Genomic DNA, 12,866 nt, shown 5'->3' on the forward strand with positions numbered 1-12,866 from the left:
TGGGAACTTAAGGACAGATAAAGATAAACAACCTGCTTGCTGTCACCACAAGAGGGCCATATATACACATATCCAAACATCACTCATTAAAACTGAACGTGATGCGTCTTTGCTGAAAACAAAATTAGACTTAATTATTCAACATTTAAAAATTCTGGATTTTTTTTTAAGGAAGGAGGAGTGTGTGTGCTCAACTTCAATTTCTGTGAGAAAATTGTTGTCTCGGCTGACCTGGGAACGCCTCGGCATTGCCCTCAAGGAGCAGTGTCTGGAGAGAGGGAAGTCTGGGCATCTTTGCTTAGACTGCTGCCCCCGCGACCCGGTCCCGGATAAGCGGAGGAAAAAAAAATTATATGAAATGTTATTCAAACCCCAGTGTTTCTGTATCTTAAAACATGTCTGGAGTGGAACTTTAAATAAACTGAAATTCTCAGTTTATTTTACAGTTTTATTTGTTGCATTTTGGGTGTGAGGTTAACAGAGTTTCATGTAGGTATAAAAACTGTCAACAGTAAACTCTTGATTGAGAAGCTTTTCCTAAATTTTACATAGAAAACTGTAACAAATGTGTCTTCATACAGATACCAATCTACTCACGGGGTTTCTTTATGTTTGAGGTTTCTAGAATCTCCTTCTGTCCTTTTTGTCATTCTCAAAGAGCCAAATAAAGTAATGAAGCTGCAAAATCTGGTGTTTTAACACGAAACCATAGCACTGTCACGCTCATCTCAGCCCAAGCTGTCCCCTACTGTGCTGCTGGGTCGGAAGGGGAGAGATCGAGAAACTGTGAGAGCTGTGAGGATGAATGGACACAGTATAGGGAGAGGAGGGGAGGGAAAGTGACAGATGGACTTGTGAGGATTAGAGGAAAAACTGGGTGGGTTTCTGATGGAAACTCACCCAAAATGGAGATGGGAGTTATGAGGAAGTGCAGAGGAAAGATGGAGGAAGTGCACGCAGTCTCTTCTGGGGCCACAAACAAGGTGAGTCGGATTGTTTTATGAATTTTGATTTTTTTTTTGGCTCGTGTGTAAACTGAGTGTGAACAGCAGCTGGATTTTCTAATCACATCTCTGAGGGAAAGATTTCAGCTCATCATGCAGCGATGGTAGTTAGGGTGTCTGACAGGAAAAGCAACAAACCACCTTTTTTTTTTACTGTGCTTGTCCTGTACACGTTATTCTATCGTTAACTAACAACACATTTGTGACAGTTTTAAGGTAAAACTGGGTCAAACCATTTAGTTTGAGTAAACAACTTGACTGCAATCTACAAGTAAAACAAAGCTGATGGAAAAGAAATCCTTTAGTCCTGGTTAAAGTTAAGCAGCACTGTGTCAGAGCTATGTCGACACAAACTCTAGTGACATTTATTCTCAATTACACCTGGAATCAGTGATTGCTATTAATGAAAATATAAACTCCTTCCACAAAGTTTTGTATTTTCAACATTTATTTAAAAAAAATCCATGAAACCCTGAAATTTAGATTCATGTTTCATTGACTCATGTTCATATTAACGTCATGCAGCATAGTCATGAATGAAGTGCAGCTTAATGACTAATGACTTGTACTAATCCACATGGTTGCCTCTGCTTCCCTCCCCTTAGGGGGTCGTCCAGACAAAGACGGCATGACAGTGAGTGGACCTTAGTTTCTGACCAGAGGTAGGCCTGAGATCCTGGACTAATCACTCCTCCAGGAGCTCAATCCCTCCCGAGAGGTGGAGGAACAGGTTGAAGAACGGGACCTGACCTGAGAGCGGGACTGATTAAGGATCAGATTTAGATATCTGTCTATTTTGGAGCCATTGTTGAAGTCAAGCTGAAGCACCCTCCTCTGGTCTTCATCCTTCTAAGTTCTCCCAGGCTTGTATTAGAGTGGAGAGGCAGCCATGCTGGAGAAGATGTCCAGACGTAATCGCTCCCTGCTGTCCCTGTCCCTCACCTCACTGGCCCTCTCCCTGTCTGTCTTGGCTTTCTGCACCTCCTACTGGTGTGTGGGAACACACAAGGTGGTGAAGCCGCTCTGCCTGTCACCTGTAAAGATGAAGAACTGCGCGAAGAACAACAGCCTAGACTTTGCCATAGGTGAGGGCAGGAAAAGACATCTAGACAGGCAGGTTACATGTGGTATTTTTAGTCTGTTCATTGTTAAACTTTGGATTGACTTGATCTCTTTTCATCATAATCATGAATGTTGTAAGTCAAACAAACAGAATCAGATCAAACATGAGAAACCCACCTACATGCTGCCATTGTCTTTTCTACAAAGCTACATAAATGCAAAAATAATGTAATATAGATTTGTATGCTGTGGTCCTGGATGATTTTAGAATAGCTATTAATATAGTTTTTATAGTTTGGTAGAAGATTTTATTGCATGCACAATGGTCTTCTTTCACCCTGTATATAAGCATTTTACACTTGGCAGAGCTTCACATAATCCCAGCTTTGTTGCTAATCTGTGTATCTACAGCTGTGTGTTATCTGCGCTCTCTAAACCACTGTCTTGTCTTTCAGCACTAAGCCTATTTGTTTTCATGTCGTCTTCAATTTGAACCACATATAAACCTCAGATTAGCTAAAGAGCAGTGTTTCAGGGCTGGAGTGTGTTACACACTGTGACCCCCAGAAGACCTGCGGTAGGATTTATGTCCGAGTTTCTTGGCATGTTGGCCATAAAGACAATCCCATGCTGCCCGCTGAAGATAACTCATCCTGCTTCTGACTCTACTACTTTAACGTTTTACTTTGTCCCATCTTTCTTTGTCCAGACTTCCCCACCCTGGACCCCAAGAGCTCGGCTTTCAACGTGACCCTGTCTCCGCTGCAGAGAGAAGAGCTGGCCATTTTACAGAGGAAGCAGCTGGCCAACGCCGTCCACTACATCTGGGAGACGGGCGAGGACAAGTACATGCTGCGTTACTTCCATACTGGTTTCTGGCTCTCCTGTGAGAAGCACAATGAAGGTTGGTGAGCAGAATGACAGGCTGGCTCAACAGTTGAGTTGGCACTTTTGGTTGGAAGCTCATCAGTGGAAAACTGTAGGTGTCCAACAAAGTACTCAGCTACTTTTACTAGTCTGTGGTGGTGTACTGTCTCAGGCAAGACATTGTAGTCAGTGAAATTTAAGACCAAAATGTTTAGAAACTGTCTTGTCTTGAGACTTCAGGGGCTCCACACTTTTCAGCTTCTGTTTTTGTCTCCCACTTGATAAGGAATAAGGAAATGATAAAGGAACAGGCAAAGAATAAGTCTTAATGCTATGTTGAAATAAGTTGCAGTCAGTGTTTTGCTTCATCCCAAAGATGCTGGAGGGGGTTAAGGTCAGGACAGTCAAGTTCTTCCCCAAAAATGTGGGAAAGAAACCTTTTTTTATGAACCTCACTGTGTTCATAGGGATATCTAAACTTTGTTCTTTCAGGTGATGATCAGGAAGAAAAATGCCGCAGCTTCATTGAGCTGACACCAGGAGAGACCCAAGGTTAGAGCAAGCTTTATGCTTTTTTCCAAAGCAGAAGATGGAGGAAACAACCTCTGTTTCATATGCAGTTACACAAGGTTGCAAAAACATAACCAAACAAGTCAAGTCACCTGAACTTTTTGCTCTTTGCAGAAAAGGAAAAGAAGCTCTTTGTTTTATTCCCATTATAGATACATTTTACATTTTTTTCCAGGAGTCCTCTGGCTGTCCATCATCAGTGAGTTCCTGTACATTGGTCTGCTGGCCACAGGTTTCCTGCTGCTGTATCTGGAAGGGATTTGCCACTCCAGAGGGAGATGAATGCCCTCAAGATCAATGCCTTTGCTGCCATGTGCACAGTCCTCTCAGGTGAGGACAGGGAAACTTTCTGCTGAGTATTTTATAAAATGACATTGAACATTAATGAAAACTGCCATTAGTAAAATATCGTTTTTATTGAATAACTACTCATATCATCAGTGTGATTTCAGATGCTGGGGGTAGGTTTTCATGGTCAAGGAATCATTTCATGGAGATAAAACTATCATGGGAACATTGCTTTTAAGTGTAATGGCATTATGGGGAAACTAGTCGGCCTTGGTGGAGGTTTGCGCTCTGAGTGCTGTCTAGTTTTTGTCTGCTTTTCCTCCTTGGTCCAGACATTCAAAACTTCATCTTTGCTCTTTTTACAAAATTCTAATTCCTAACCAATTTGACTCACTGTTCCATTTTTCTCTTTTTAACTATCTCTGTCCTTTCCTTTCTGCCAGGTTTGATGGGGATGGTAGCTCATATGATGTATACCACAGTGTTTCAGATGACTGTGAGCATTGGGCCCAAAGACTGGAGGCCGCAGTCCTGGGACTATGGATGGTCCTTCGCGTATGTTTCTTCCCCACAGTTTATCTCCTAAAACCATCGGACTTAACACAGATTTTACTCATTAAAGTGAAGGTGCTAGCCTATGCAGCCAGGGATCAACATGCCTGGGTACTTTACCTAGATAGCCGCCAAAATTGCATTGATTTCCAAGACTAGGACTGATGAACGCTGACATGTTGCTAGATAGCTAACATGGTATCCATTAGCTGGTTTTACTGAGCATTTAAACAAACAATTGCATTTGCTTGTGGTTTGATGAGGAAGGTTGAAATGTTCTCCCAAATCTTGCCTCCTTGTGCTCCCAGCATGGCATGGCTGTCGTTCAGCTGCTGTATGGCGGCTGCTGTGGCCACACTAAACTCCTACACCAAGACCATCGTTGAGCTGAAGCACCGAGCCCGGGTGAAGCTGGAGGAGACTCGAGCTGCTGTTCATGCCCCTTCCTATGAGGAGGTCGTTCGAGCTGGTGGCAGTGGAGTTTACTCTGTCAGTCAGCTGATTCAGCTCGGCCAGCAGGGAGTGCTCATGGTCCCACTGTGGCCCAGAGGAGTGAGACCTCTGACATGCAGTGTGGGCGGAGGGTTGCTTGTTGGTGGAGGAGGAATTGAAGGGATGGGAGCTGCTGAAGTTGGGATGGGAATGGGAGGAAATGGAATGGGGGGGGTTGGTGTAGGAGTAGGAGGAGGAGTCAGGGGAATGGGTGGGGGAGCACTGGGAGCAATGGGAGGTTTAGGAGGAGCTGGAGTATATGGAGGAAGGCAAGTGGAATCTCATGATGTGGTGGTAATGGAGGGATGTGGCACTGAAGGATGTGAAGACTGTGAAAGGGAGGTGGATGAGATAGATTACACTTTGCAGCAGGAGAGAGAGGACTCACTTTGTTAAGACTTTGGGGACAGAAGACGGTGTTACAGATGTTATGCAAAATATTTGATTGAAATTACACTCAAAGACTACAAGACTATAACGCACCTTCAATAATGTTTTGTATATATGCAGCTTCAAATATTAATTATAGCATGATGCATTTGTAGACCATATTATTGTGCAGCAGTTTCACAACAGTAATGCCAGTGTTGTGCTATTTTAGGGCGAAGAAATACTCCAGCTCTTATACACTTTTGTTTTAATAGCGTTGTTATGGTTATACCTGTTATGGAATCACCTATGCACACCTCCTGCAGACAGTGCAACTTTATCATCCTTTGCAGTCGTGTTTGTGGTCACCTGATGAATGTAAGTTATTCACTCTTGTTTTAGCTCCAGTGTGGTTTCCACCAAGCAAATCATCCATTTCCTGCCACCTCCTGCTGGGCAGTAATGTGATCATTTTTTCAGTAAGAAGTAGTGTAATAAATTAAGGGATTTGAAAATCAGTACTTAGAGTTACTAATTCCAGTAATATTCTATTACTTTGCTATTTGTTGATATATGCTTTGTCAGAATTACTGTCAGAATTACTACAGCCATTAGAAGTTGCCTAATTTAAACACATATCAATGATATGCACCTACTGGCCTAGTGAAAGGTGTAGTTTACCCCTTCTGAAGTTTAATTATGGTGTAATAGCTGTTAAAAATGGCATGCTATGTACTGGCATTTATTTTGTGTTCTTAGAGGACATGCTAAAGTTAGAGCAAAAAGAAAACTTCTGACCTTAGGCTTTATTACACTTTCATGGTTTTGTTTTATTGAATTTATTGTGAAGAAAAATCCAGGACCAACACTTATTTAACATGTTGTTGTGTATGGTCAAAACTATTCTCCATTATCCATCACTTAACAAGAGCATCAGACATGTAGGATGATGCCATGTGGATGAATTGAACACTCTAAAAGTCACAGAATTAGACAATAATAGCGGATGCCTCCTGCTCTTGTTGCAGTTAAGCCATGAGCTACATGTCAATCAAGTTGAAGAAAAAAAAACATTCCTGTCTAAAATATGGAACTACAGAAACTGACACTGATATACAGCATGTGCATCATCTATTACAATTTCAGAGATGCAGCTAATCTTAGCAGAAAAAGCACATACACATTTTATTTAGATGTGGATTAGCATTACGTGTATGAGGAAATATTGCTTTGTATTTCACAATAATGATTTCTATAATAACTGCAATTGCAGGTAACCTGGAGGCAGTCTCTTGTGTTTTTAAAACGAAAATAGCTCAGACAGTGCAGGTGTGGTGATAACAAAGGTTGCATGCGATTATGTATCATTATTTAATTTTGAGCATGGGGTAATATAGTCACACTTTGTGTTCACATTTAAGGTGCCATCAGGTGTCTTTGCATTATAAGAGTGAAGGGTAAAGTGGAAAAGACATGACTCAAGAGAGATACAGTGAATCTGTTTGATAGAACTGTTACTTTACAGGCTGATACTGAATCAAACATTTTCCAACACTCCGTGAATGAACTCTCCTTCTGCCACTCGTTCTAGAAGGAAAAGAAGAAGCATTTAGAGGCACAAGGTTTTTTTTTGTTTGTTTGATTGTTTGTTTAGGTTAGTGAAGTAAGTTTAAGACAAGTCTTAAAAGAACTTCTTTAATGAAGCTCGTCAACAATTTCATATTAAATACACAATAAGTTTTGAAGTCTTTGCAATTAGTTGGACTCACAAACCTAATTGTACAACTGACCAACTTGACTGCATTTGTAATGCAGTCAAATTAGGCAGATACTTCTTTACTGGGTATTCAACTTCAGTGGATGTGATGCATAAATATCTGGATGTTTTTTTCATTCACGCATTTGTGAAAAGTGATCAATGTTTTAATTTTAATCTTTGTCTTAAAGCCAATTAAATATACAGTATGTGAAGGTCTCTAAAATCATCCTGTATGCAGATGATATTGTTCTTTATACTTCATCTTGTACCACCTAATGCACATCTGTGGCAGGTTACTGCATCTTTGTTTTCACGTTGTCTTTTGCATTAATTGAAGTCCATACAAATGACAAATTCAAGATTTTTTTTTTCTTTTGAATTTGATGAGAGGTCAGAGTTCACTTTTGTTCAACTTTGATCTGTGAAATAGCACAGTAAAAATAGTGACATCTTAACCCTAGGCTGGTTACACAGATGATCAGTTTCAAATATTCCGTTATGTGTGTTTGATATCTAACTAACTAATCATGCATCAACCTCATATTCCACATGATTACAGATGCAGAGCTGCCTGAAAGCGCATTGGTGCAATGGTCAGTTTCATTGTCAGATGTGAGATCCTTTCATTTATCAGGTAGGTGGCTGGAATTAGTTTCCACAAACAGAGCTGTTCAGGACACAGAATATTTTCATTGGTTTACTCAAACAAATGGGCAGAGATAGATCAATCGGAAGCAAGAGTCTAATCTATATAACCAATCATGTCACCATCCACACTGTTTTATCTCACCATTGTCACCCTTTTCAAAAAACCTCCAGAGTTTATCTGCCCTCTTCTCAGCTGTGTTTTCATCTTCAGGCAGACAAACTATGTCATCTTTAGGAATCAGTTTGAAAATCGCCTGTTAGAGGAGAAAAGAAGAACACATAGATTGATCAGAAATAGAAAATGATTCTTTTTCTAAAACACTGTCTATGAATGGATTGTAGCAATTCATTTGCTCTATTTGCCTTGTGTCACTGTGCATAAAGAAGAGTCCCCACCACCTTCCTCATTCTTTGTTCTTTTATCATAGCTGAAATTAATATGAATTCTGCTTTCGTGACTGCAGACAGAGCGGAGCCATCACACCCAAATCTTCCTTTAATCTCAACTATTTTGTCACTTCTGTGAGCTGATCATATGTCTGTTGACAAAAACAGCAACAAAATTGTTGTGTTGCCAGGGATTAGCCCAAGCTGGTCTCTGGCCTCTCTGGCTTTGTGCCATGATTGTGAATCTAATCTTTTATAATGAAATGTGATGGTTATAAATAGGCCTGTAGTCAAAGAAAAGATGGTCTTAGGCTGTTTTCAATTTACTGTCAATGAATTTTGTTTTAGGCTAACACCATACCTTTACAGTGATCATCTTTAGGTTCTTGTCTTTGTTCCGTTTTTAACAGTTTTAACTGTGTATTTGTGTGAGTTTATGGACCATACATTTTTTCAATCAGTATTTCAAACATTTTACTTTTAAACCAAATACAGTGATTAATCACATCACCAGTGGAAAACTGAGCAGGATTGGCAGTGCTGTGAAAACCAAAACTAGCACCTCGATCTCACTGCAGCTGCAAGGTCTAAATAAAAGATTATTAAGAGGTTATCTTGACTGAAGAGGAATTTGACTTTTTCTTTTCTTCTATTAATCTCATATACTGATTTCTGGATTTTTAAAAATAATTTCAGAGTAACATGCAAGTCTGTGATATTTGAGTAGCCAAAACAGTGGTATTAGTGGTGCATTACTGAGATAATGAAAATGCTGTTGTTTGAGGTTGAAGTGATGAGTTACGTTCTTCAAAATTGCCAGTGTTGATCTTTGTACTGAAGCCATTAAAAGATACAGTATGAAATGGCCACAAATCATCATCTACTTCTGCATATTTTACAGCACTGATATCTTCATCTGAGTGTAAACTTCTTTTGAAAGTATAGGGTCCATCTCATGATCTCCTAATGCTATATATATATATATATCCTTCTGTCCTCCAAAGCTCTCTGCTGGCTTATCGTAAACTGTTTACTAGTGTAAGTTCATGTCTAATCCTGTGTATAAGAAATACCGTACCTAAGAAGGATAAGTCCATGACCTGCCAAATAGATTTGAATGCTGCATCTACATTTGGTGACAGGGAAATCAATGCTATAACTAAGTCAGTAGGTGTTAATGTGCATGTGACAAAAAAAGGAAACTGGGATATATTTATGTTTATATATTTAGAGCTATGCATCCAGCATCCTGTTGAGATTCTACAATGCTCCTCTGATCTCCATGCTTTATTGTACTCCCGCTAATGCACACCTGCTGGACAAGGCACTGTCGTACTCAAAATCTCTTAAGTTCTGACACAATATTCCCTAGAAGAAAGACATTTGATCAGATGATGGTCACAACAAGCAGCACTATATTTTGAAAATAAAAACGTGGTTTGCCTGCAAAGTAATTGTGCTCATGCAAGCAAATACCTTGTAATTTTAGCACATAAAATTGTACCCTTGAAAATATTAGTGACCCTTGTGTAGGGTCCTAAATCACAGAAACTCACCGAACAAATTTCTTTGACCTCTGCTTTGGTGATGTATCCATTTTTGTCCACATCGAACAGCGAGAAGGCCCACTCTAGTTTCCTGGTGGTCTTCCCTGTTGATGTCATGTGGAGGGCAATGATGTACTCCTTGAAATCCAGTGTGCCATCATCGTTTGTGTCAAAGGAGCGGAAGACATGTTGGGCATATGTATTGGCATCGCTCTCTGGAAAGAACTTGCTGTAGATACTCTGAAACTCCTGTCTTGTGATGCGGCCTGTTGGACACTGCTTCTTGAAGTTTTCATACCACTGGACAATCTCAGTCTCTGAGAACTTGGTGTTCATCTTCAGTTCCTCCAGGATCTCCTTGGACACTGCCCCACTCCTGCTGTTACCCATTGTTGAAAGTGGTATTATTGATGTTTTAGAGCAAAATCAGAGGGTGGATTTGTGGCCCTTAAGATCTTCTAGGGCAATTAAAACTTTACTTCAACACAGGGAGCTGCCTTTGGTACTTTATCAAAGTAGTTAACAGAAAGGTATTCCTGTAATATGGCAGCAGTCGGCTTCTTGATCCTGGTCCCAGCTTACAGGTCCACAGAAACAAATGCTGTGAAAAGAGCAGTCTCTCGATAAGCTCTTTAAGCCAATGAACCACCAGTAATACCAGCAAGAGGTGTCACGGACCAGGTTCAACCAAGGTCAAAGCTAAAGGGCTTGTTTATGGACACTGGCAATTCTCAACCCCTTTGCTATTTTAAAGTAAGTACTTTGTACTTGGTGCTGGATGTGGTTACTTTCACATCAGCAGCATCTTGTACAAACAGTACTGGATCACATTTAACAGTGTACTTATATAAGGCAATAACGCAACTGATATTTTGAATGAAAACTTGTGTAGTATGACGCAGAAAGTTGAGAAAGGTTCTTGGTTGACACTTGATTGAAAGAAATATGGATCGTCTGGACTTGATCAGCCAATATACTGTATCTGGAAAGTCATTTTCTTGTTGTGTCTCTATGTACTCTGTGTCCACATAACAAATGTTTTTGTGCACTCTGTGTCCACATAACAAATGTTTTTCCAGAGAGCATATCTCACTTGAACCTAGTTCAAATAAAATAGTACTAAGAATGAAATGATCCAAGAACACCAAAAGCTTCTCTGTAGTCATGTTTGATATCCCAAGTTTTTAGGGTTGTGAATATCTTTACGTTTTTGATCTACCTGTGTGAGCAGCTCAGGAGTCCAGGACAAACAGTGATGCTGTGTCTTTGAGCAGCAGAGGAAATCAGCCTCCACCTGCTGAGATAAGTCAATTAAACGGGATAACCCTGAGGCAGAGCTACAGCAGCACCCATGTGAACCCCTGAACCTCCTGAGCTGCTGTTATTTTTGTCATGTGGTCAAGTCATGTTTATTGTATTGTTCACAAACATGGCTGCAAAAAGGGTAAATGCTAGATTGCAAAATTCTTGAGTAGACAGAGGCAACTATTCAGGGTTGGGGTAAGGCTGGAGTCAGTTTGAGCAGCATAAGAAATGGCTGGTTAGGATGAATGTTAGGTTCAGATTAAAATAAGTGGGAAAAAAACCTCTGTTCTACTGAATCTACTCCAGAATCTTGGGATTTAATTCTGAAATCCAAAATCCCTCACAGGTGTTCAAGTGGGTTGAGAGCTGGTGACTGTGAAGACCATAGCATATGATTCATCATTTTCATAATGACATGTCCACCAGCATTTGGCCCAAACTTGCTTCCAGTAACATTAATTATCAAAATGTGCCTATATTCATTAAGTGCTTAATAGTTGTCCAACAAATTCTAATTCATAAAAAAGAAAACACTGGTGTGTTGCTGCCTTTCAAAATTACTCAAATGAGCATTTTCTGATTCCTCTAAATTATTAATCCAGTAACGTTTCTGTTTAGTGTTCCCTTCATGATGAAGATAACTACACCTACTCAAAGACTATGTTTCATACACGCCTGTCTCCCGCATTAACCTACTCACGTTTCTTTTGATTAGGACCTTCTGACATATCAACCCTCACTGACAATCACTGATACTGGACATGTGCCATACCTACACTCATAATGCAAATTCTACTTGTTTAGAGTTGTTCTGATGTGGTATTATGCATGTGCATTCAATCTGATGACGTCTGATACCTTCAGACGTCTTCTCCGCCCACTGCTTTTGTCTCAGACAAAGCTGCGTTAGTTCTTTATTGCAGGACAAGTATAGCACAGCAGCTACAGTAAGCTTTCTTGGCAAACTGCTTATATCTCATCTGTATTAAATAAAACAACTTAATTCCTCTGCTGACGTGCTGGGGCCTAACTTCAGCACCCTGCCGACCTCTTGGCACCATCCGCTGCAGCTCCACAGGTGATTTGGATTTTGCCATCTGTCCGCCGAGGCTTTAGAGAGCTCGGCGAGAGAACACGTAAAACCAGTGTTACCCTTTAAGTAAAATAGCTTTTTTTTAGTGTGAGCAGAAAGAAACACAAGCTTCCTCATACAAATGAAAATTTTCTTCATGACCAAAAAAAAAGGGTCTGAATGTAGGGAACCAGTGAGATTGTTTTCCACTAAATGTAACTGTTCATGGATCTCACAATGCTACGTCACATAAAAACTTAAGCTGTGTACAGAATTTGGGAAGCACTGAGTTTGACCCTCACCATATTGGACCTCATCCTCTGTCTATCATCCAGATCTTTCCTCTTTTAGAACAGGGATTTTTCCTCCAGGCTACAAACACTAAGAGATTGGATTAGTAGTTTTCGCCCTTTAGCTCTTGAGCTGATCCTCTCCCTTTCACAATCTCACCTCTAACACATATCCTGGTTTAGATGGAGTTCTAGGAAAGTGAAATCTTTTGACTGTACAGAGAGGGGGGTTAAAATGGAGGAGCAGGAGGAGACAGAGAGAGAAGCAGTGAAGGTGGTGTTGTTAGGCATTGTAAGGAGGATGTGGCAGCAGTGCACAGCAGACAGTCTGTACAAGGAATGAAAGTCGCTGCTGATAAGTATTATCAAAGCTCATTGGCTTGACTTTGAGGAACCTATTTTGAGAAAAGGAGCATTTAATCTAGACATGGGCATCATGGCTTCCATCGACACTGCTTGAGGGAGTAGCAGACGTCATGCAACAGTTATCTGGAAGATCCAAAACAGTAACTGCAGCATTTCTGCAGACAAAAACCTGTTTGGAGTCACATGAGTGGCATTTCTGTGGATGAAATCGTTGAAGTAATGGCTGCCACATGCTCCACTGTGTCCACCACCTAGCCTAACTTTGTTACCAAGCAGGCAGCGGTGTCG

General features: G+C 40.5%; 2 protein-coding genes across 2 annotated transcripts; one reads left to right on the top strand and one right to left on the bottom strand.

The window, feature by feature from the left end:
• The first annotated feature begins 1,658 nt into the window (after positions 1 to 1,658).
• Positions 1,659 to 5,231, top strand: LOC109968869 (germ cell-specific gene 1-like protein). Its single transcript, XM_020615421.1, is given in 7 exon segments — positions 1,659 to 2,089; positions 2,776 to 2,970; positions 3,426 to 3,485; positions 3,679 to 3,773; positions 3,776 to 3,833; positions 4,235 to 4,346; positions 4,652 to 5,231. Coding segments are annotated over 7 exon segments (1,296 nt in total). The 5' UTR covers positions 1,659 to 1,893.
• A 2,468-nt stretch (positions 5,232 to 7,699) lies between these two features.
• LOC109968879 (recoverin-like) lies at positions 7,700 to 9,959 on the bottom strand. Its single transcript, XM_020615438.1, has 2 exons — positions 9,555 to 9,959; positions 7,700 to 7,865 (listed from the first exon to the last, which is right to left on the bottom strand). The coding sequence occupies exons 1-2, from the start codon at positions 9,933 to 9,935 to the stop codon at positions 7,728 to 7,730; spliced, it is 519 nt and encodes a 172-aa protein (XP_020471094.1). The 5' UTR covers positions 9,936 to 9,959; the 3' UTR covers positions 7,700 to 7,727.
• Between the last annotated feature and the right edge of the window lie 2,907 nt (positions 9,960 to 12,866).

This window comes from Monopterus albus, unplaced genomic scaffold, assembly GCF_001952655.1.
Source record: "Monopterus albus unplaced genomic scaffold, M_albus_1.0 scaffold165.1, whole genome shotgun sequence".
NCBI classification, from domain to species: Eukaryota; Metazoa; Chordata; class Actinopteri; order Synbranchiformes; family Synbranchidae; genus Monopterus; species Monopterus albus.

Bases quoted from the DNA above. Each gene is read 5' to 3' on its own strand.
- LOC109968879 (XM_020615438.1), bottom strand. From the start codon at position 9,935: ATGGGTAACAGCAGGAGTGGGGCAGTGTCCAAGGAGATCCTGGAGGAA. The intron at 7,866-9,554 runs GTGAGTTTCTGT...CTCCTCTAACAG, and splicing joins AGGTCAAAGAAATTTGTTCG to GCGATTTTCAAACTGATTCC.